The following is a 23532-nucleotide window of genomic DNA, read 5'->3' as shown; positions in this document are numbered from 1 at the left end:
GTTTTTTGTTTGCTCGTTGTATACGCCAGCAGCTTTTGACTACAATACACCAACAATGTTTGTACATTTCTGGAAATGCCTTATTTACAAGATCCTTTAATTCAACCATCCCGTTTATTTGGGGATTTTAAACTCGATCGCTTTATCGTATACTTGGTGGAATAAGGGAAAGTATGGTAATTATTCACCCTGTTAATAATTATCCTACCGCCGTCCAACCAGACGGTAGTTAATTCAGCTCTATTTTTACGCGACGAATTTCCTGCCAATGGAATTTGTCTGGTGCATCTTTCTGTCCTTATTTTTTGTGAGTACATTGCTTAATATTTGCTATATATTGGTTTTGGGAGCTTGGGAAGTCGGTAAAGATAGATATAGAATCACGGTTGATGGACGTGATTTTAAATTACATGCTTTGCTGCGGCACGATGTGCAAACAGAAGCGTGAGAAGCCGTAGCCGCTTTCACTAATAGCTTTCGCAGTGTAATGACTCCCAAGTCAGCTCGATGCTCCCAGGTTTCCATATAAACCGTCGAGGTATGCAGAATATGACGGCTTTAGCGCATAATAGTAATTTCATTTTTCGAGAAATTTTTGCCAGCGGTCACTAAAACCTGCTGCACTTACCGTTGCCAAATTTTATAACATACGTAATATGATGCACATAAAAAACACAATTTCTGTACGTAGATTTGGCTGGCAGCACTCTCTGGTGATATTCTGCGGATCTGTACATGCCAGAGTTGGCGATAGTTGAGTTCCTCTCATCAAGGGGAATTTTTACGTAATTTGTAGTTAAATTAAGCTAACACACGTTAGGCAGTTCACTGTTGAATAAAAAATATAATTTTTTTTTAACATACTTGAAGTATTCTTCCTGGAAAATCTGGTTCTATACAACACGCTTATAATGATTAGAGTTAATGTAGTATACTGGAGCTGCGTACAGTTGTTTCGCGTGGACGACATGTATGTTTCGGCAGAGAAGGTGTCAACACTATCGTTAATAATCAGTCGCATGCTGTTGCAGCTCTCGATATCGGGCGTGGCGCTGGTGGATGGACAGTTCAGTTACGCTGTCAACGAGACCAACGCGCTGCCCGGACCCCACGTCATCCCGGACTGGACCATCTTCAACTGTTCCACACGTCCCGCGGGCCTGTACGCTGACCGCTTGCGGGGTGGTCACGGTAAGGAGAACCGTGGTGTTCCTTTAGTGAACCCATATACTGGTGCAATGAACGCACTGGAATCGCGCCAGACACCAACTACAGCATAGTATTATTATTATAATTATTATTATTACATCAAGAGCAGACAACCCGTTTAACGGGACTTCAACGTCTGGTCGGTACAACAGGACCTTTCCTCTTCACAGTGTTCTACTTATGCACCAGCAGTGGACTAAAGTTCTCGATGGTCTGTCCCGGTACGTAATAACACTGAACATCAGCAGCAGAGTGGTACCGCACTGTAACGAGCATCATAACTTTGCTTTGTAAGGCACTAATATTTATTTTATATTTATTGCTGAATTTGATATTAATACTAAGATAATTTTATTGATTTATTATCGGACGGAGTATCAGATTAGAAGCGTTTAATACAGTATAGCAGTATATTACAGCAGAAGATATCATATCGTTGTATATGGTAGTGAACAGTTAACACAAATAAATTTAGTAAGAAAGCTCCATACCAACAGTGTGCAACAGGAACACATGCAATGCGCATAAATTGCCAGCTCACGGTAAGCGCTTGTTAGCGCAGTATGCGTTAAAAACGAAGCAGCCACTTTATCTACAGTACACTGCTATTAAAGCCATAAGACACAATACGTGAACAATGTGCGCATAGGTAATTAACCGTAATTAGTAATAATTATGAATTTCGCTGCCTGGCCTATGTACACGCGCAGGCAGCAAGCGGTTGGTTACTGTGCGATGATCATCAAGGGCGGCACTGGCAGGGCCTGCTGGCGCTTGCGACGGCCCACGTACCACGTGGCCCAGGTGTCGATGCCGTAGCTCTTGTGGGGGTCGGGGTGGGCTTCTTCCTGCAGCTCCTGCTCCTCCGCGCTCAGGCCGGCCGTGGCGTTGGGCTGACCGGTCTCGCGATCATAGATGGTCTGCAGCAGGCCCGTATTGCAGAATTTACACTGCATCTGCAGCTTCCCTGTCAACACATATTCCACATAAAATTACGCATTACGCGAATAAAAAACTAAGCGTAACTGAAATTAACTGTAAGGCGCCCTGAGGACGATATAAACATTTGTGTTTTTTTACAGGTATACTCTGTTACGTTTTAGACATTATTACTGCTTCCGAATAATGTTAAATCAAAAGGTGAAAGGTCAAAATTACCGCATAAGAAGGGGTTAAAAAATGACATTGTTGATTAGAAAATCGACAAACTAATTAATGTGCGAATAATAACTCACGATAGATGGGCATATACGTGGTCGTCTCCGTTCCAGACTGTACAGTCTGTACAGTCGGCGCCACCGGCGCACTGTACGACGGACTCAGCACACATAGGATCACCGCAGCGTCCAGACTAATAAGCACCACAAAACGCATTTTGAGTTTCTTTGATGATAATGTAATCTTAATGTATCTGTACATACTAAAACTGGGAGTAATCGGAATGGAGTTTACGGAGAGGGCGCATGGCTCTTTTATACCGTTTGTGCTCTTGCTGCATCCACGCAAACTAACTGATACCGGGAAGAGCTGTATAGCCGACTGGCGAACAAAAGCACTGACCCAGTGTCCAGGTACCGGAAGAAAGGTTAACGGCCAATAACGCGACTCTTACGTGCGTCAAACCGGGGCGTTGCGCGTAAATCGCCTCTGGGCTTTTTGCCGGTCTTAGTCAAGGATATGCAGCATTTGACGGGAGCCGGTGAAATGTCCTGTAACAGCGTATTGTTGCTTAATCAAACGTTAAGCCAAGTTTCTTACTTTTCTGCACCGGCGCGCGTTAATTACTGCGCTGTTGTGTGATTAATTTGCGCATTTCAACGCCGTTGAGAAACAGTTAGGCACCATGCCGCAGTGTTATTGGGCGTTAAGGATGACGTGGAAAGAATTCGGAGTACCTGTTCCTGTGCGTTTGTAGGTGACACTGTCTTCGACGAAAAGAAGCTGGATTGCGTCCGTGAAAAGCCGGGAAAAAGCGAGCCTGGATTGACGAAGAAATTCCTGGTGACTACGGCTGCACCGGTGCTGACGAGCAGCAGCCGCAAATGCATCCACCCGAAAGTGGTCTTAACCAGCGCGGACAGGAAGCGGCCGGGGGATAAACGGACGACCAATGCACATTCCACGCCACATGCCGTACACAACCGGACGATGCCGACCACTACACACGCAGCACAAATAGCCTAACCGCGTGCGATGTTCTTTTTTTGGCGTAAGACGCAACCAAAATTTGCTGGTGGAGTATAAGTACAGAATGTATGTACCGGTATCCTTTACTTATTTATATTTTTTGTCGATGAAATTGCGCCTGGTTTTTTGTTCATATCGTACTGTTATAATATTGTAAAAAGCAAGCGTTTTGAATATTTTATTATTATGCATAATCTATGGTGTTTGGAAATGAAATTAATATACAGATAAAACTATGTATCTGTACACGCCTACGCGGTAGCGCGTTATACTGTACGTCTTCCTTTGGCGCGTTCATTACGGCTAATTGTGAAGGTGCCGTGCGATGCAGTCATGCGTGGCATTCACAGCAAAATGCCGCAATAATTCTGCTTGAACAGTTACGTAAACACGCTCAACTTGAACTGTTATGAAAATTCTATGTTACGATGTAACCAACAAACTTTATGATCGCGAACACTCTCACATCTGCTTTCGCTCCTCGTCACTTTACCGACAAGAATGACACGAAAAAAAACTCTTCTCATCCAGAACTTCGTTATTTTCGTATTTTCCTAATCTTGTTTACAGTATATAACAAAAACTTGATTGAATTCAACAAAATAAATTTAAATCAAAGAATCTTTGCCAGGACGTCCACTAGCTTAGGAAACGTAACTGCCGCCCCACACCAGCCTGAACGGCCGGTGGCGCCACGCGTCGGGGTCGGCGGTCGTGGCGACGGGGGCGGTGGTGGTCCGTTTCCGCAAATGCTCCACTGCCAGATGGCTAACGGCCTTCCGCGCCGTCGAGGTCATGGTTATTGCCGGCTGCGTGGGTGTGCTGATAGTGGACGCTATTGTGGTCGTTGTGGATCGCGTGGGCTGTGCGGTAGTGGCCAGTGTGCGGCGGCCGTTCTTCCGGCGGACCAGCCGTTCGTCGGTGTCGTCGGCATTGAGCTGTCCGCTGGCGTCCGCCACGGGATACGGCACACTCTGGTCATCCAGCAACGGCCAGTTGGGATGGTATAACCGGGAGTTGGAGTAATGATAAAATAGTTTCGTTCTGCAAACATACAAATTAGTGATTTATTCGGTCGCAGGAAATACATTTCTCGAGCTTACAAATACTTACATTTCTCGAGCTTAATTGCAAATACTTTAATTACAGATTGTAAGAAACACGTAATCTGAACACGTATACGGTAATTACAAATGTCCACAAGTGCGTAAAATAAAAGCCATTAGTTTAAACTTCGAAATAAGTGCCAAATAAAAAAGCTGTTAAGACTACAGTACACAAATCCGGTGATCTCTGTCAGCATGCTGCTAAGTTGCTAACAATAAGCTTCTTGATATTTCGCAGCAGTTTTGGCAGTCATAAGCCTTTACACTACGCTTCCCGGTAATATTTGGACTGCTTCTGCTTACCATGATTGCGTTGCGGTCAAAATACTGTTCCCAAGAACATTATTATGTCTAACAAAAAACAGCCGAGACATCAGGAATTATAGATTTTATTATGGAGATAGCAAATTTTTTTTCTTTTTGTGTTATAATAATATTTATTATATTAAATATTATTTACATCCGATTCAGATTGCATTTGTGAAAGTTTTTGTACTATGTGTGGAGGAATGGTTTTACACTGTATACTTATTGCGGTAAAATCGTCTTTCCGGTATGTAACCGGTCAGCTCTGTATATTTTCAACAACTACCAGAATCTGATGTAAATAAAAGTTAGCGTAATAAAAAATATTATAAATCCACATAAGAGAAATTAATCAAAAATGCCGTGTACAGAGACAGACAGATACAGTGATAATTTAAAGTTTAGTTAAATATTATGTCGAAACGCAAGAATAAATTCACTGTTTGTTCAGTATTATTGAGTTGCACTTACTTGGAGCAATCCACATTAAAAAACCAGTCACTGCAAAACAGAACACTTTATTGACGCATTCTTCCTGTTACCGGCGTCAGCGCAACGTCATCACCACACGTACCATACCAGCGTGATCTGGTTGAATAGCGTGGCGTTGGGACACAAATAGCTCCACTTCAGCCCGCGGAAATCACAGCGCCGGAACACCTGACACCCGGTCTCCGCGTCGGCATAGAACCCCGGCTGCCCGGCCTCATCACAAGAGAAACTGGTGTTGGGGATGCTGGCCAGCGTCGGGAAGTCCACGCCCGGGATGGCCGAGCGCAGCAGCTCCTGCGATTCCTGGGTGGAGTGCCGCTGGAGGTCCTTGAGGGCGTCCCACACGGGCGGGTCCTGTTTGGGCGGGGTGTCCTGGTCTTTGATCTTCTGCAGTTCCGCGGGAGCGATTTCCGGTTGGAGTTCGATGGAGAGGGAGTTGCTGTAGGTCTGGATGTTGAATTCGGGTTTGTGGAAGAATTCCCGTTTGGACTTTCGGCCGCGGCGGATTAGTCTGGAGGCTTCCAGGAGGGATTCCGGGGACGGGGTCGTTAGTGGGCGGGTGACGGTCCCGTTCTGGATTTTCCTTAAAGCCTGCTCGCGGTTTTACAAGAATGGTAACAACTAACAACTATGTCAAGAACCAGTGACAATAACAAAATCGTAAAAATACTGCTCTGCTAAAAAAATCCAGTTACGAATTCCAATTTTATTTACGCGCGTTGCGACATTTGCTGTTGCAGCAGGCAAAATTCCACGTAAAATTAACTAACTGATTTTTTGTTATAGTTTATTCAGTTACGATGATTATCATTGTAAAGGGAAAGTGTACAAACAAAGCGCTCTAACGAAAAAATAAAAAGTAAGAGTTTTTTATAATAAGTAGTGAGAAATTTATCAGGTATTGGAAAGTACGAGACAAAACAAATGCTATATGCTCGTAAAAACAAATGCTATATACAGATAGCTTTGTATGTAGCATGCCGGCAAACGGGCAAAGCTGTTCAGTGTACAATGTACTTACGCCCGGGAGACTGGCCATTCCACAGCAAACCATCAAGAATAAAAAGTCCATAATACCGGTAATAAAATTTAATAGTGAACGCCAATTAACCGCGTTTAATCCAGTTAGGAATTCCAGTTACTGGGCTTCATCCATTCCATTGCTAATAAGCGTGGGCATTTATTCCCGTTGGGTGCGTGAAATGTAGATGAAGGTCAGGGCATAACCGCGGAGAAGTGTAGGAAAAAAACTACCGTTCCATGGTACAATACTGTTTATGCGGTGCAAGTTCAAAAGTCAGACTGTGCAGTTTGCTGAATAATTTTTATTCTAATGCCGCGTTTATGAAAATCATGTTGTCGAGGAGAAGGTCTAAGGTTATATTACGGCGGTGTTAAGGGGAGGTTAACTGCAGTGGCAGTCAATAATCCCCGCACTGATTGCTGACCATCAGCTGTGCGGACCGGCGAATAGCCGCTACAGTTTGAGTACAGACGCACGTTCTGGCCGTCAATTAGTCGGCTGTGAAAAAGCGCATTACGCCGGTGCGTGGTAGCGCTGCGGTGTGGTTTTTCTAGCGGTACACGGTGTCGTAAAACCGTTATAATGCACGAGCCAACGCGTTTTATTCCGCTAAAAAGTCGGTTTATTAATAAGCCGCAGCTTACCGGTGTATCTGCACTCGTATGGTTGGACGCTGCACTTGCCCATAATATCGCTGTATAGCTGGCGTTGTGGTGGTCAGCAGCGTTTATGTCATGTCCGTAGTTTGGCCAGTCAGGCGTGACGACAGCGCGCGCCAACCGATATTCACCGCCACGGAAGCCATCACGTTCGTGGCATTCATTACCATAACAGTAACATAGAGCATAATAATCACACTTTTCCAGCAACATACGACGTTGTCCTTCCGCCAGCTATAGACGAACCTTTGAGCGCTGCAGTTTCTGACAGTTTAGTCAATTAGTAGTTAAAAAACCAAAATTGTTTTACAGTGAGCATGGGGAACACTGCAAGAAAGAGCCATCAGTACTACTTCGGATTTAGTTACGTATTTTCATATTCAGCTCACTTTGAGTACAAGTTTTTATTTCTGTGGTGTATGTGTTTGTACACGTAAGATGACGCAACAACTGAACAAAATATTCCGCCAACGTCCCCCGAAAAAATACCGGCGCGCAGGAAGGCGGATGGAAAAACCCGCGATGCGCCTCATAGGAAAAACAGAATCAGCGCCAGCGTCAGCAGAATCCGCTGTGTAAGATAAATGGGAAAGAAGTACGGCGGGCACGGCGGACTTCGTTGAAGCCGCGCTCCGTGTAACTGCAGCGGCTGCTCAATTCTGCTGCGCGGCGAAGTAGCCCCTGTTCAGGTAGTTGCTGTCCGCCGGCGCGTTCTGAGCTACAAACAGCAGACGCTCTCGTAGCGCGGCGCACTGCCGTTCAACTGTGGGGCGCTCTGGAAGGCGCGCAGCCTGTCGCAGAGACTCTGGAGATCCGGCCGGCTGTCCGGCTCCTGACACCAGCACTCCTTCATCAGGTCGTACGGTACGACCTAATGAAGGAGTGCTGGAGTCAGGAGCGACTCGTACTTATTCCAGCATTTTCTTGGAAACCAACATGTTTACTAAGATTTCAATAAATATGGCACGTAAATAATTAAATGTCTTTCGTTTTGGAAGATGTATAAAACGTTTATCAAATTGCTCACTAAATTGCTATATAAATATTCCTTTCGAAGGCAGGAAATAATCTGTTGCTGTACAGATACAGGAATGTTTGTAAAGAATTTGTCAGTGTTTGCCTATATTCTCCGGTAAAACAAACATTACATTATTAGTTGCATATTATTTCCCCTAAAAAACTTATACCGAAATATAGATAGCGGTAGAAAAGGAAAATGTTCGATAAAATCCTAACAAAATCTGCCATAAAAATATGCTATCTTCCTAATTGTAATGAAAAAATACAGGTGAACGTATACTGCTTCGGGACAATTTTGCGGGTGCTGGAGATGCAAGCCATCCTCAAGGGCATCCACCAGCGCCCTGGCGTTCAGGTCGCCGTAGGGTTGTCACCCTTCTGGAACTTCTTGCACACCACCACGCCGAAGCTCCACTGCAAGTCTGCAACACAGGACAGTTTACCAGTACATAACAGAAAATTGGCGGTTCGGCTTGCGCCTGATCAAGCTACACTCGCTGAACTGACCACGTCGGATTCAGTGGAGTAAGGACGGCGGCGGAAGCATTCCGCCGCAGTCCTTACTCCACCGAATCCGACGTTCGAGCGGTAGGGGAGACGCGTCTTCGATGGGAGGTGGCAGTAGAAGTTTGACTCGGACAGGTCGCGGGAGTGCCCAAAATCCGCGATATGTACATCGATGCACTCGATGTGCACATCGCTGATTTCGGGCACTCCCAACTCGATGTGCACATCGCGGATTTCGGGCATCATCCAGCCTAAAACAACCGTCTTATAAATTGCGTTGTCACGCGTTATTTGGGACCAAGCAAAAAGCAGGATTACAAGCAGACGAGCAGTTACGCGCGTCCAGATCACGGTGGACAATCTTCTGGCTGGAAAGGTAGGTCATGCCTTCGGCGATCTGCAACACCGAGAAGCCTAATATGTCCTTCTCACTTCCTCCAAATAAAGCAAAAACCATGTTAAAAAATTTTGAAAAGTTAAAAAAAATATAAAAATTTAATAAAAAAAATAACAGAAAGTTAAAATTCAAATTTTGTTGGAAATTAAATATAATTTTAGTGTGGCTGTTGTTAAGGGAAATGCGACGGCCAATTTGCGCGCACTAACACGTTCAACGTGAGAAAGGCCGCGCACAAGATTTTGTTGCTACTTGGCTAATGCCGCGTAAAATCTGAAGGATTTCATTTCGATTAATTCGAATTTCATGTTAAGCTTTAGTTTAACATTGTTAACGGTAGTATTTGATTATCGTGGTGTTTACATTCTTGCGGATATAGGTGTGCAGATCGCCGTTGCTCATGAAGAGCATCACAAGGCCCGGACTGGTCAGCGTGCCGTCCGGCGAGCTGTCGCAGATCCCTAAAAGGATCATAATGTTGTGCTGCAGGTCCTTCATCACGAAGCCTTCCTTCAGCAGGATGTGATGCATGGCAACATGTACCAGTGCAATGGTACATTAATTCCTTGTTACATTTGTTAGTTTACGTATTTAGTTGAGTAGTTATTAAAGAGCACGACGCTCCACGTCGGGACACAGGGATTCCTTCAGACTGCTAGGCGTTGGCAGGTCTAGCGCAGCTACAGTGATGGATGGTAAGACGTACAGTGCACCGATGTATTATTAGGTACAATGCTAAAAACGCCGATGTGACGCACCTTGAATGGTCTTGATGGCCACCCGCCGCCGGGCCCCTGCTGCCGGCTCGCTATTCTCCGAATCATAGAGTCCGTCGTAGTACAGTTTCGCGGGCAATTTCGGGACCGTGTTCGAAGTTCGTACGAAGTTCTTACACCGTCCCGAAATTACCCGTGACCAGTTTGCGGCCGTACTCCAGGCAGGCGGGGTCGATAATCATCAGCCCGTCTTCGCGGAAGCTTTCAACTTTGGGGTTTTTTAATGTTTTAATTTTCGGCTATTGAGTCGTTTACGGTACCAGCACCTGCATCTTTTAAGGGAAGTGGCCCGGTACATGGCACCAAATTCGTGTACATGCACGAAATCTTTCACTTCCGCGTAATTCCAAACGCATTTTTGTTTCGTTTTATGACATTCTATAGCCAGATGATTTGTATGCACTTGCGTGAAAACCGTTTGTGCGCGCAACATCCGGTTCGGGAGTTATGGCTGTTAGAAAAATCCAAAAAGTTTAAAAGCATTCCGGTGTACCAAAAGTCTCATTATGGACCGATCTCCCTCAAATTTTGATCATGAATGTCGATAGCAGTTAAACCTAGGGAGAATCTCGTTTTACCGAAGCAGATGTTTACCATCAATGACCAAAAACGTCACCCTCGGCAATAAAATAAAAAATCACAAATGAAACATTGTCAGAAGGGGCTGGAGTCTTGCTAGTTAGCTAATAAGTCGATAAATTAATTGACCTGGGATAATTTAGCAAGATATAACTGATGTGCTTCTTCGTCGACAGAGGAATGGAATTGAATGTCTCATTGCCTAGGACTAGTTTCGTGAATTCTTGAAGACCTGGTCTTCAAGACCTGGTCTTCAAGAATTCACGAAACTCCGTGAGACTGCTGAAAGTAAAAGAAATTTCTCATTACAGCTCGCGCGAAAAATTCCCGATGCTTGCTTTTTATGATATGCGCCCGGAAACTTGCCGCCAATAATTGTTTAGTTACTGTGCGTTAATTATTCTAGCACCCACAACCCTTGCTCACTTTATTACAATTTTCAATAACTATGTTTTCAAGGCAGTGTGCATGCGATGGATACATGGCTATGCAAATTATTATCCACTAGTTTATGGAAAGCTTCAGTTATGAAAAGCTTCAGTTCAGATATTATTAATTTTGTTGTAGGAAAGTTATTGTGCGTTTAACGAATAAATACTGTAAACACCCTCCTGACAACGCGTCTAGAAATTCCCGCGGCTGCTATTAAATAATAAAAATAAATAAATGAATATGAATTTAAAAATATCTGGGGTGCACCATCCTTTCCTAATTCCTGTAACGCGTAAACGATGTGGCGTTGCGCGCCGTCGTACGTCACCCGCAAACGGGCACTCTTTGCGGTCTTTATGCGGATGACCCCACGCAATGTGCATGGGATAAATGCGCAGTGGATAACTCTTATTCTCTTCAAAGCGGTACTTCTAGCTTACAACAATGTTACCTGAGTGGCAGGTTGCAACTAAACTATGTACTCGTATAAATTTTTTGAGCGAATTGTACAATATCTATTACCTTAAAGCCAACATAACGCCATATGTGCTTTAGCACTTTTAAAATCCAATATTTCATACTTTTCTAAAAGAAAATTTGCTTCCTTACCTGTTAGGCTTGTTACTGATGTTGGAAATCATATCGTTGTCCATTCTGTGAAAATTATGTAGATATGCAGTACTTTTATAAGAATTTAGGTACTGATACACGGTTATCAACCCAACTCTCGGGATAGAAACATCGCACAGAATTAACAAGCAGCGGAAAAATGCAGCCGAACTATAGAGAACATTAATTTGATCTACATACCCGAGTAGATTAGCCGAGGCTGGCGCCGTTCCGGCCCAGAATGGATTCCGCGTCCCCCGTTGTATTTCAATGCTGAACCTCTGGCGTACTGTAGATACTCCGCTGCACGCGTCTCGCTTCTTTCCTGCCCTATCACCTTGCCACCTTTACTGATGTGCTGAGAGGCGCCCGGTCTGAGTGGTCCACCGTCCCACTTCGGAATTTGCGATAAGTAAACGGCCAGTACCCATGCTATAGATACCATGACTAAGAGGCATCGCGTCCAGCGTCTGAGAGAGGTGCTTACCTTTTTCGCCTTGCGAAAAACTGCACCCGCGATGGACCAACCGTGGGCAGCTAGACACTGGGCAGACCAAATTCTTCCTTCTCCTGTAACACATCTCTCATTGTACCTATCGCATGTGCATGTGCACTTGCGGCCTACCGATTGTCACTTTTGGGAGTCGGGCCCGTCTCTCTGTGTCCATGCCGGATGCTAGTTAGCACAGTCTTAATTGCCTTTTAATTACTTCTTCACGGAGAAAAGATCGTTTTGACCACTCAGACTCTGGCGTCGACAACTGACACCCTCATTATTACTAGTATTATTACATTTCTGGAGCAGACAACCCATTCATGGGAGTCGCTGACAATAACATAGCCGGTGTGGACTTTGACTACTAAACAAACTGTGTGCGAGCGGTGAAAGACATTACTCTACGCTGCACGGGCAGATGCATAAACTTGTCGATCTGGATGATAATGCTGCAAATTTGAACTAGTATAAGGAAATCTACATTAGTAAAAGAGTTTCGGGAGCGTGGCTTTTTTGTTTGATGCACTTATTTAATTTTAAAAAGCGTAGTGACTTATATACATGCATCTTATTTTTTTCACGTTATTTCAATAAAATATTATAAAACTAAAAATTGTAAGAATATGAAGGATAAAAATACAAGAATGAAAAGAATTAAAAGAATTGAAAGAATTAAAAGAATTAAAAGAATTAAAAGAATTAAAAGAATTAAAAGAATTAAAAGAATTAAAAGAATTAAAAGAATTAAAAGAATTAAAAGAATTAAAAGAATTAAAAGAATTAAAAGAATTAAAAGAATTAAAAGAATTAAAAGAATTAAAAGAATTAAAAGAATTAAAAGAATTAAAAGAATTAAAAGAATTACAAGAATTACAAGAATTACAAGAATTACAAGAATTACAAAGGACGCTCCAAAAGTAAGTTTCCCTATTTTGTATCTCCCAGCACAAATAAATGCCTTTAGCTCTCATTATCCATACAGATATAAATGCCATTTACTAAGGAACTTAGGAAAAATATAACTTAGTTCAAGTACAATCAAATGGAAAAGTATTACCAAAAAAACTTACGACCACTTTTTGCACTTTTGCCACGGATTTTACCAGGACCGTTTTTGTAATTTTTCTCAAATATCCTCTAAACTTTTTATAACGCACTAAGCGTCCACAAGTTAAGTATTCTTCTCTCTTTTAATCTCAGTTAATAAACAAAAGAAATTACACATACTGTTTTTCTGGGAAAACAGAAACTATCGATGACTAGGAGCAAACCCCATAAAGCCGCCCTACTTCCAGACGATGAAAAAGTCTAAATTTCATGAAAAAAAATTATTGTCCTCGCTGTAAGTTTAAGTTCATTAGTATTTTAGATGCGCATAACTGCGCATAAAATGTTCTTTTTATTGATGAAAAGAATCTTGAATTCATAGGAGCGAGAAGGCTGAATAAGACAAAATTTGGTGTCTCGAGTATAAAAATTTTTACTCAAACTCCTGAAGTCTCCAAGATGATTTGCGATCAGGGAAATATTAAGCATACTATTTGCTATTAACACTTTTAATTCACCATCGAAAACTTGAATGGGGCGGAAGGGATAAAAAAATGAATCCGGTTTTAAAAGGTCCGTGGACAAACTGAAAAAGCGGTAAGAGCCATTTTATTTCTCCTTTCTCGTGTTTTTCATCAAACCATTTACTTGGTTGTAAACGCCCGTTGACAGTATTGTAGATGTATGATTAGGGTGGACAGTATGTCATCACATTATTAGGTAAGAAAAAGCTAAACAAATCGATCCTGGAACGATGTTCATTCTCCGCTTTGGTGCAGAGTATCCCGGGCCGACTATCGCTCTTATGTTTCTTGTGTTAGTGGAGGGTGCGGCGTTTTATTGGGCGTACGGTAAATTCAAACATGAAATACTCGTACATAGCATTCGCTTTTATCCCGCGCGATGAAATGTGTTCCAACTGTGCATAGTAAATCGCGGAAACTTCAAGATATCAGTCGGGTGATGGGTTCCAAGGCTGGACTACTTGGAATCATATACTAGACCGGCATTGGCCCCATTTTCGCGGTATCGGTACAAAACGCCCTAACAAGAGAGGATAAACCGATAGCGTATAAAGGTTGTTTTAGGCGTTCTTCCTGATGACCATGTTCCATTACTGCCCGCTGACCCTGGGCGACTGCGTCTTCCCGGCGTGGTCGATGGCGCTGGGGTGGGCGCTGACCATTTCCTCCATCCTCTCCATTGGCGGTCTCATTAACGTTGCCCTGCTGATGGGGAATGGCGCACTGCGCAGTATACCTATGTATTACTATCCCTTGGCAGCTGCAGTAGTACTTACTAATCCTCACACCGTCGTTATTATAGCCGTTTCAAAGAGACTGTCTACTGAATGTTGTTTGCAGAAGCTGCGCAAGTTAATCCGACCGGAAGCGTTTATCACGGAAACCAGTGAGTCCGTGGCCCTGCAGAAGAGGAAACGTTAGGACCCGGAGATCCGCCCGGTCCGCTGTTAATTCCTTTTTTTGCGTTATCGTCGGCCAGCATTGCCAGTTAGAACTGCTTTTTCGGTTCGCTTCGTTTGTCATGATATTGCTGTCAAATATAGTGCGGTAATGCGGTTATGTGTCTGGCCAATAAAATCCTATTAATCAGGTTTAACTAGGTAACGAATAGTGCCGGAAGAGATTTACTTACTACTCTAGGACTGCCTCGGCATTTGCATACTTAACAGATTCCGAGCGTTTATATCGGAGACGACAAAGTGGTTTATGCTTCCAATTAAACCGCTATTGCTTCCAATCGACAATCACCGAGGGACAGTGGTGATCCATATCTCCTGGATGGTGTAAGAAGTAATACAAGAAAATTCATTAATCTCGGAATGCTATATCAGTATGCCATCACGTGAAAGAAAAAGTGTCAGTTTGCATGTTATGCGGCAAAAAACCCGATTACAAATGAGAGGAAAGGGCACGCATACCCTATTCTGTTTTAAAGTTTTGCAAACAAAATTCACGCAACGGAAGCATCAGTAAGGTAAAAGGCCGCCTGCTCTCCTTTACTTTACACATTAGTCGTTTTTTGGTATTTTTGAAGGAAGATCTATAGAGCATAGAGATTCATAGTGCATATGCGGAAACGATGACCACAATCCATTTTTGAACAAAAATCCACTAATACGAGTAATACCAGTAAGAAGTCACGATAACAAATTAGGATGGTCATGGCCAGAAAAGCAAGGGTGATTGAGTGGATTATTGGCCAATTTCTGTCGGAAACGCGGAATATTGGACAAAATCATTAGCAGCACATTGGTAATTATTGAGGCCGGCAGCATCGGGTCACTTACAGATTTGGGTTCTGTATACATGCAACTGCTGACAGCAGCAGGCGTGTTTTCTGTAGCAGCATTCGGATCACAGGTTTAACTGCATGATTCAAGAATGCGAAAAAATCGAGAACACGCCGTCGATGAACAAAATAAATAAAGTAAAATACTGTTCCAACAAACACGTTGAGTATTTCAGAATAGAAAAACGAGATCACACAGATTTCGGGCTAGTAACGAAGATCGAAGTACAGGCCGTCTAGCCGAATGCTGGCACTGCTCCTAAATGACGTGCAGGTAGGCCTCTTGAACAATCCACTCGTCCAGCCGGTCATTGATGCGGAACCAGCACTCGTACCAACCGGCGTGTTCCCACGTAACACTCTTCAGCTTCATGGTGGAACTGCAGCGACACTGCTCGTCACTGCCGAAATATAAACGCCCGTTGAAACCACGAGGCGACCAGGCAACATCGGCTACGGCTGGAATCGATTCGGCCCAAAGCAAGTAGCTTCCTTTGCGCCACAGAAAACGGTATCTTAGTTCTCCGGGCAGAAAAGTGAAGCGCACCGGGCAGACCATCTCCGCTGGGTCGCCGTAGCGGACGGTGACGTTCTGCATGGGCAGATGGAAGAGTCGTGGCGGAAGAGGGTGGCGCTGACCCAGTAGCGCTTGGTCACCACCCGTTGGCTCCCGTTGGAGTGCAGGCACTCGTACAGACCGGTGTAGGCGTAGGAGAAGTTGTTCAGCTTGATGGCAAACGCACCCGTCCGCACATCGTACCAGGCCAACGACAACCACCACGGCACTGGTAGCCCGGGACCGACTTCGTTTGTGCAGTTGCAACAAAGATACAGTCCATCCACCGCTTCTCGGCTTTCGGTGACGTTACCAATAGTCGTACGCCATCCATTGTATGAAATTGCCGGCGGAATCGCGGTGTGGGACACCTAACAATATTAAAATGTTGATTTATGCCGCTAATTTCAACGGGCTGCTTTGTAGACAAACCTGCGCGTTGCCCTGGTTGCTGCAAGTAACCAGGAGTGTGCCGCCTTCTGGCGCTCGCAGGATTTCCGTCCGCGGTGGCCATTCCGGTGTGGGATAATTCGGGATCGACGGTCCGATCCCATAGCCGCGCAAATGCATGGTGACGCTGCCGTTGCTTGCTTTGGCTTCGTTCAAAATCTCGTTCACTGCACAAGAAATTATGGTCAATGAAGTAATAACTTAACGCAAGAGGTCACTGCAAGTTCCACGTCTCTACAACGCATCCGCGTTTTGTACAACAGGTCCACACATCGTCACGCGTGACTGGTGTATACCCTTCCCAATGGATGTTTCTGACATGAAGGAATTCAAAAAGTCGTATGTCGCCTGCGCAGATCTTGCTGCAACAAGTTTGTCCTACCAAAACTGCACGGCGAGTTACCGACACCTACTTTTCTCCACTGCCCGCGCTCTCTCATGTTTTTGCGCTGAACAGCTAACGCTGCCTTGCACGCACAAGGCCAGCAGAACTATGGCTGCAACCACGAGAAGATGAACCATTATCGAAAATTCAGCAAGAATAAAACGATAAAATAACGAAACAATAATCTGACAATACAAAAATATCGAAAACTTCTTCAGGCTGGCAAAAAAATGAAGGACCCTCAAAACTCAAATCTCTCGTTCACCTTTTGGATCGCCATTTATTCACATATAGGGCAACGGCTTAGCTGTGGCCGGCTGACGGTTTTGCAAGCCGTAGCCGATGTCAGGCCGGCGGCTATAGCCGGCCGTTGCAATCTCTACATTGGATCAGATTTGTGCGTCTGATAATTATCGTAATCTATAATAATCTATATAAATAAAAGGATAAGCCTTAACAAAACTCCGTGTGTGTCATCGATGCATTAACACTGCACTCAACCAAACTCCAATGTGTATAAGTCGTTCGATAGCCCTCAATGTACAGATTTGCCAGCAAAAGTCAAATTTGAGAGAAAAACAAACGTTTGTAAGAAAGCTTCGAAAAACGTTAACATAGAAAGCCTATGGGAACAGCTAAGAATCCACCACTGCAAAACCGACCACCCCACCACTGTCTAGACAGCCACAACGAATTGACCAATTTACAAGTTAGAGCAGGGAAAACTTTGTTATTCTGCAATCCCGACCACGTGTTATTCCGTGGTCTTGAACGAATTTATAAATTGTTTAATCCGTATTTGGCATCAAGAAAAAATGATTTGAGCAAGAAGCCATAGGAAGGTCTTCAAGCATGAAAACTGCTCGAAACGGTTTCCCAAGGAGCTGTCATTCGCAGTGGTTTGACGCGCTTAAAGTTGCCACGCTTCCACGGGTGGTTGCCATTGGTACTGATTTGCTTGCCATTGGTACTGATTTGCTGTTGAAGTAAAAAATTTACAGACTTGCGAGTACTTTAAATTTTTTTTCTGTGGAAAATTATGTTCAAGAAAAGCGGAATTGCGTGTTTGGGGCTGATTTAAAGGACAGCAAGCTGGCAGCCGCACATTTAAGCGACTGCTTGGTAGTCATTAATATGGGCAGTCATTAGGCGAGAATTGGAATTGGGAGTGGACCCGGTACATAGTACTAAATTCGTGTACATTGACGGGAGTATTTGCTTTCGTGCACTTCCGAACACTTTTATGGGTTACCTTTTGACACTGTGTAGCCGAATGATTTGTGTACATCGGCGTGAAATCCGTTTTCGCGCGCAACATCCGGTTGCGGAGTTATAAGGGGTAAAAAAATTCCAACAAGTTTTAATGCATTCAGGTCTACCACAAGTCTCATTATGGACCGATCCTTTTCAAATTTTGCGCGTAAATGCGCATAGCCATGAAGATTTTTTTAAAATTTTTTAATTCATTTTAAGATGCGAAGACAATGTCAGAACCGTGGCTCGGTGTAAAAACCATATTCGTGCATATGTGCGTCTCAGCAGGGTGGCATCCGAGGGAAACCGAGAAACGGCCGAAATCTAACGATGCGGATCTAACGACGTAGCCGGGGTTTATTCCACCATCGGTGGAATAAACCCCGGCTACGTCGTTAGATTTCCCCACTGCACCACGGCGCAAAGTGTTGAATCTTTTAAAGACTTCGTCGCTGTATATGACCCGCTTCTCTCCTCACATGCGTTTGTATGCAAATTTTGAAGAAGATCGGTTGATAACGAGACTTTTGGTACACCTGAATGCATTTAAACTTTTTGGAATTTTAATACAGCCATAACTCCCGAACCGGATGTTGCGCGCCCAAACGGTTTTCACGCCAATGTATACAAATCCTCTTGCTGCAATATTTCTTAAAACAAAGAAAAATGGGTTTGGGAGTGCGATCAGTGCGCGAAAGTGGAAGTTTTCGAACAGAACATACACGAATATGGTGCTATGTACAGAGTACCGGGCCAAATCCCTTAAGCAAGGTAGCTGCATGCTTCATTACTGACCAGCGACTACTGAGAACAAGAGAAGTTTTGGGAAACTTGAAATACCTCCGTTAGTTTGTCACAGAAGGCGGAGCCGCAGGCAACACCCAGCTGCTTCGCGAGCGGAGCTCGCGAAGCAGCAAACATGCAAGAAATTTTGGGTGCAGTCCTCGATTGAAGGAGTTAACAGATAGAAGGAGATAACAGCGGAGAAGGAAATACAACGAAATGCTTCTGTCCTTATTTAATTAAAGTGGTTTAACTTAGTTCTGTGGTCAATTAATAGTAAAAAAGGTGACTACTACTGTTTAATTTTCACTTATTAAGTGTACAGAGGGTTATTCAGCCAAGTGTGGTCACTTTTGGAAAATTTCTGCTTAGCCGCTGCAGGCTCATTTTACTTTTTTAAAAATTTTATCAAATAGCCACAACATTCAATCACATTTTGAATTCAACCGAGCCAAGATTTCGTTATCCTGTAGCCCAGGAAAAAATTCAGTTTATCCCCACCATGTTGGCAACAGTTGACCAGTTCAGCTATAGGAAATGGATTCCCTTTACTCAAAATTAATTTAAAATTTGGGTTTTCGCCATAATCGACTGGAAACCTGTCATGGGTTTCGAACAAACCTTTTCAGAAGGAATTACCAGTTTTTTCGATCAGGAAGCAACATCCTTGTTTTTCTCAGCAGTGCTCCCGGAGCACATCTCTGGTTCTGGATGACTTCTTCCTCTCTGCCAGGCTTAATCCGTGGAGCGTCTTTTTCGACCAATGAACATTGTAAATTGTGAAGGAAGACCTGCGTTACAACTTTAGTTTGTGGAGGAACGAAAAGGATAGCCATAGCTCCGTGAGTAACAATTCGCACATTGAGCATGGCTCTTGCGAGTGTCTTCCTGTTTTCGCGTTTTTCCAGCCGTCCTACCGCAAGAACGCGCAAGAATATGGAATCGTTTTGCTATAAAAAATATTCGGATCGTCGTTTTCACAATTAAAACCATCCAGATTTGAAAAGCAGACGATCCTTTTAAGGCCAGATCATCGAAAGCCAAATTTTGCCTGGTCAAAGGTTTAGAGTCGGAGTCTTTAGGTCAGTAGCCAATATTGCGGGCTGTTTAAACCCGATTGTCACAAAAACTTGCAAAAAGCATCAAAACTAATTTGCCATAATAAAACAATTATTAGAATCTGACTCTGCGCAACGGCTGAATTATAGGAATTTTTTTAATGCGCTGACCACACTTGGCTGAATAACCCTCTGTACCGATTGCTAAAGGGCAGCAGCAGTGGTGCATTAGCGGTCAAACTGGGATGTAAAATTGTATAAAGCAGTTCAGTAAACTGTTATCGGATACGTTGAAAAAGCTCAGAATGGAAAGAAAAAGAGGGGAGAGCAAGTTTTAAAAAGTTACAGGGTCTCTATGTAGCAGCTGCACGAAATTCACTGATGGCGACTGATTTGGAAATTAATAGATCGGAAACAAAAAAATGCACCCGTTTTTGGGAAAAAAATAACTTTAAGAATTTCGCATTTTAGGTTTTAAGCCATTCTACAGTCAACTAAGTGGTCAGGCAAATTTTCCAGTAGCTATTATCATCAAAGGACATCAACTGTGCAGTGTGCAGGGACATTATTGTGTATTTTGTGTATTATAGAATCCTACGCTTCGTTCATAAAACCTGCAGTTACGAGTTCACATACGATGATACGATATATTTACATACCTGCAGTTATGATTTTATTTTTGAGCTGAGTTCTGATTTGTCCATTGCATTATTTACTCCGCGCAATTTGCGCGGGGTCTGCTAGTAAAAGGATAAGCCTTAACGAAATTCCGTGTGTGTCATCGATGCGTTAACGCTACGCTCGACCAAACTCCGATGTCTATATGTCGTTCGATAGATCTTAACGAATATATTTGCCAGCAAAAGTCAAATTTTTGAAAAACATAAACGTTTGAAAGAAAACTTTGAAAAACCATAACATAGAAAGACTATGGGAAAAGTCAAGAATCCACCACTGCAAACCCGACCATCTCACCACTGTCTAGGCAGCCATAACGCGTTGACCAACGTGGCTAGGACTGGGGAAAACTTTTATGTTCTTGAATCGTGATCGCGTATTATTCCTTAGCTTTTAATGAATTTATAAATTATCTGATCAATATTTCATATTTGGCTTCAAGAATAAAAGAGGATTTGAAAACGAAGACGTAACACAGTCTTCGAGTACGGAACTACAGTTCAATTGCACAAAATTATTTCCCAAGGAACTGTCGTTCGCAGTGGTTTGACCAGTTTAACGTTACAGCGCTTTCCTGGGCGGTTGCAATTTTTACTAATTTGCCGCTGTAAGTCCAAAAAATTTACTTTTGATTTACTGTACCTATATTCTGTGAAAATCGATATCCGATAAAGGCGGCATTGCATGTGTAATCAGTAGGGTTGATTAAAGGACAGCATGCTGTCAGCTGCACATCTTACATGATCTTGGGTTGTTTGTTACCTCCGCACTTAAATATAGTAAATGTGTATTACGAATTTTATGATCATCAGATGCTACTTATCTGTACGTATATATAGCAAAATTTTTTCGTTCGAGCGATTGCTTAGCGGTCCTTAGGCGTTAACTTGCAGTTAACCAACGTGGAACGCTTCGTTATTGAGAACGAGAGACTTTTGCGAAACTTGCAATGATTCCATCAGTTCGCCATGGAAGGCGGAGCCGCAGGCGACGCCGAGCTGCGGCGCGAGCGGAGCTCGCGAAGCAGCAAAGATGCAAATGACATTTTGCGAAACGGTTGCTGGGTTTAGAAAATTTCAATAAAATGAATAGTCTATATCAGAGCAGGTACCTATATACCGTAAGCATCAAATAGAGAGCACCCGTGCAGCCACTCCACGAAGCTTAACTGACTGGTGACCGATCTGGAGCAACATTTGCAAGTTTAAGGTCATCGCGGCAGTCAATGTGAAAGGCAGCTTTTCCGGTACATTAATGAAAAATCTGGATTTTCAATCAGTGGTGCTTTACTGAACAGAGTAGGAATGTCTACTGACGAGTGAGTATCCTACTGCGTAAACACCAGTCGACTAATATTAAAAAGTTAGTAAAAGTAACAGTTTCGGTCTGTGGTTTGTAATAATAAGTAACAAGGTTTTTGTGCTGATAGTATCCAGTAGGTAAAGTTCTGTTACTGCAAATTTTACTATGTGAAGGCCGATAGCTCCGCCTTCATGATTGGCCATTCGCCATTGTGTTTTGCTGTTCTGGGGATTTCCATCCCACACATTGCTGCTGTTTTGACGGACCTACAGCACAGCTGCGCTGGCTGTAGGATCCGATCTCATTAGTCGGTGTTTGCTGCGCCACGGTGCGCACCTTAGATTTCGCCATTAAAGCCTCAATCCGGGTTCGCCGCTGTTTCGCCGTCGAAGGTACGTGGGCGCCCATAAGGCCCCACGTTACAACTATGATTTAAAACAAAATTCGCCAAATTTATGCCGGAACTCCGGAGAGCTGGTTCCGGAGACAAAATTATGACTTAGTACGTAGTTATTAAGTAACTTTTTAAAACCGGAAGTAACAGTAAGTAAACAGTAAACACGTTGGCAGAAAAATAGTAACAGTAAAACAAGCAGGAGAACATTACGGACATCATAGGGTGTCCGAAATTGACAGTAACGCAATAATGGGATTTTGCCTTTTGGTGTACTATCGCATTATTCATTCCGCGCAATTTGCGCGGGGTCTGCTAGTGCTAATTAATTAATTAGTTAATTAATGCTAATTATCGTGGGTCTCAGATTCGAAACAAATCTCGCTATGGTAGGGTTACTGGCTACTGTGCATTATTGGTTACAGTTTATTAATCAGCTGCCGTCAAACCACGGGCGCTATCTAACCGCAACACGGAAGTGGTTTACAATGACGCTTGTTGTGGTGGCGAATTACGCATTGTTTCTGTGGCTGTGCAAAACGTGTAGGGACTTGTTGCACGGCTACAAAATCCAGAATTTGTAAAACTATGCTACAGAGTACAATGGACTTCAAAATTTTGTTATATTCGGTCCGGGACCGAATGACCAATAAAAATAAATGGCCCAGACCAAATGACCAATAAAAAGGAAACGCGCAAGAATTTCAACACTTTCTGGTCACCACGGCCTATCGTGTTCCAGCAGCAGAGGCAGATGGTCAAGACATGTCGAGCTTAACGCTGTAACAAAGCAGGCTCTGGAACATGCGGGGTATCCATGTCAAAGCGAGCCGTTAGGACTATCAGGCAAAGGTAACACGCGGCCAGATGGGATGACGCTCGTGCCTGTACGTGATGGTAAAGCGCTCGTATGGGATGCCACATGTTGGGACACGGTAGCTGCATCGCATGTGCGGGCAAGCGCAAGAGCCTCCGGTAGTGTTGCACATCTGGCCGAAGACAGCAAACGCCGTAAATATGGCTTTGTGGAGGGAATAGGTTACCTGCTTTACCCCCTGGCAGTCGAGACATTTGGCGCATTTGGTTCGGCATTCGCGGAGCTTATTCGTTTTGCTGGCAGAAAGATTCGCGACATGACAGGAGAACCCCGCTCTACTGCATTTTTAAAGCAGAGATTTAGTCTGGCAGTTGTTAAAGGAAATGCTGCTGCTGTTTTGGGCACTATGAATATGCGACCTAAACGGCCAGACGGCGCTAACGATTTTGGTTGTTTCTTTAACGTTTAAATTCGAATCATTTTATGTAGTATTACGCGTATGCATACATATTTTGTTATGTTGATGGCCTTTTGCCCAGTAAAGAAACACACCATCTTCTTATGCATTTCCCAACGAAAACCATCAACCAATATTTCAAACGAAAGAGAAAAAAATGTTAAGAATTTTGATACCAAACAGGTACTCTTTTATGAGATCTAAGAAAAAATCGAGCCATTTTAGTGTGTCGTAGACAA

General features: G+C 43.5%; 3 protein-coding genes across 5 annotated transcripts; 1 reads left to right on the top strand and 2 right to left on the bottom strand.

Annotated features, from left to right (window-relative positions):
• Positions 1-110: 110 nt before the first annotated feature.
• LOC129590963 (uncharacterized) lies at positions 111-3616 on the top strand. 3 transcript variants are annotated; one of them, XM_055486429.1, is made up of 4 exons: positions 111-307; positions 1032-1191; positions 1380-1430; positions 3125-3616. In XM_055486429.1, exons 1-4 carry the CDS (start codon positions 269-271, stop codon positions 3391-3393), a joined length of 519 nt encoding a protein of 172 aa, XP_055342404.1. In that variant the 5' UTR covers positions 111-268; the 3' UTR covers positions 3394-3616. The 3 variants fall into 3 exon arrangements, 2 of the variants coding, with proteins under 2 accessions (XP_055342404.1, XP_055342403.1); XM_055486428.1 differs by having other exon boundaries at positions 1314-1430; XR_008690782.1 differs by lacking the exon at positions 111-307 and adding an exon at positions 785-970.
• On the bottom strand, positions 1754-2634 carry LOC129590965 (uncharacterized). Its single transcript, XM_055486430.1, has 2 exons — positions 2445-2634; positions 1754-2176 (listed from the first exon to the last, which is right to left on the bottom strand). Exons 1-2 carry the CDS (start codon positions 2626-2628, stop codon positions 1935-1937), a joined length of 426 nt encoding a protein of 141 aa, XP_055342405.1. The 5' UTR covers positions 2629-2634; the 3' UTR covers positions 1754-1934.
• Positions 3617-4040: 424 nt separating the features above from the next.
• LOC129590905 (uncharacterized) lies at positions 4041-6619 on the bottom strand. Its single transcript, XM_055486350.1, has 4 exons — positions 6322-6619; positions 5383-5891; positions 5280-5309; positions 4041-4440 (listed from the first exon to the last, which is right to left on the bottom strand). Exons 1-4 carry the CDS (start codon positions 6370-6372, stop codon positions 4041-4043), a joined length of 990 nt encoding a protein of 329 aa, XP_055342325.1. The 5' UTR covers positions 6373-6619.
• Between the last annotated feature and the right edge of the window lie 16913 nt (positions 6620-23532).

Source organism: Paramacrobiotus metropolitanus, unplaced genomic scaffold (assembly GCF_019649055.1).
Source record: "Paramacrobiotus metropolitanus isolate TYO unplaced genomic scaffold, Prichtersi_v1.0 Parri_scaffold0000043, whole genome shotgun sequence".
NCBI lineage: Eukaryota > Metazoa > Tardigrada > Eutardigrada > Parachela > Macrobiotidae > Paramacrobiotus > Paramacrobiotus metropolitanus.
The sequence above is the reverse complement of the archived record's forward strand: the minus strand, read 5'-3'. Positions and strand labels throughout refer to the sequence as shown.

Coding starts and splice junctions, on each gene's coding strand:
- LOC129590963 (XM_055486428.1), top strand. CDS start 269: ATGGAATTTGTCTGGTGCATCTTTCTGTCCTTATTTTTT. Junction 1,192..1,313: donor CCGCTTGCGGGGTGGTCACG/GTAAGGAGAACC, acceptor TATTACATCAAG/AGCAGACAACCCGTTTAACG. Junction 1,431..3,124: donor GTTCTCGATGGTCTGTCCCG/GTACGTAATAAC, acceptor GTGCGTTTGTAG/GTGACACTGTCTTCGACGAA.
- LOC129590965 (XM_055486430.1), bottom strand. CDS start 2,628: ATGTACAGATACATTAAGATTACATTATCATCAAAGAAACTCAAAATG. Junction 2,177..2,444: donor CACGTATATGCCCATCTATC/GTGAGTTATTAT, acceptor ATGTGTTGACAG/GGAAGCTGCAGATGCAGTGT.
- LOC129590905 (XM_055486350.1), bottom strand. CDS start 6,372: ATGGACTTTTTATTCTTGATGGTTTGCTGTGGAATGGCCAGTCTCCCG. Junction 5,892..6,321: donor GAATGGCCAGTCTCCCGGGC/GTAAGTACATTG, acceptor AACCGCGAGCAG/GCTTTAAGGAAAATCCAGAA. Junction 5,310..5,382: donor AACCAGATCACGCTGGTATG/GTACGTGTGGTG, acceptor TCTGTTTTGCAG/TGACTGGTTTTTTAATGTGG.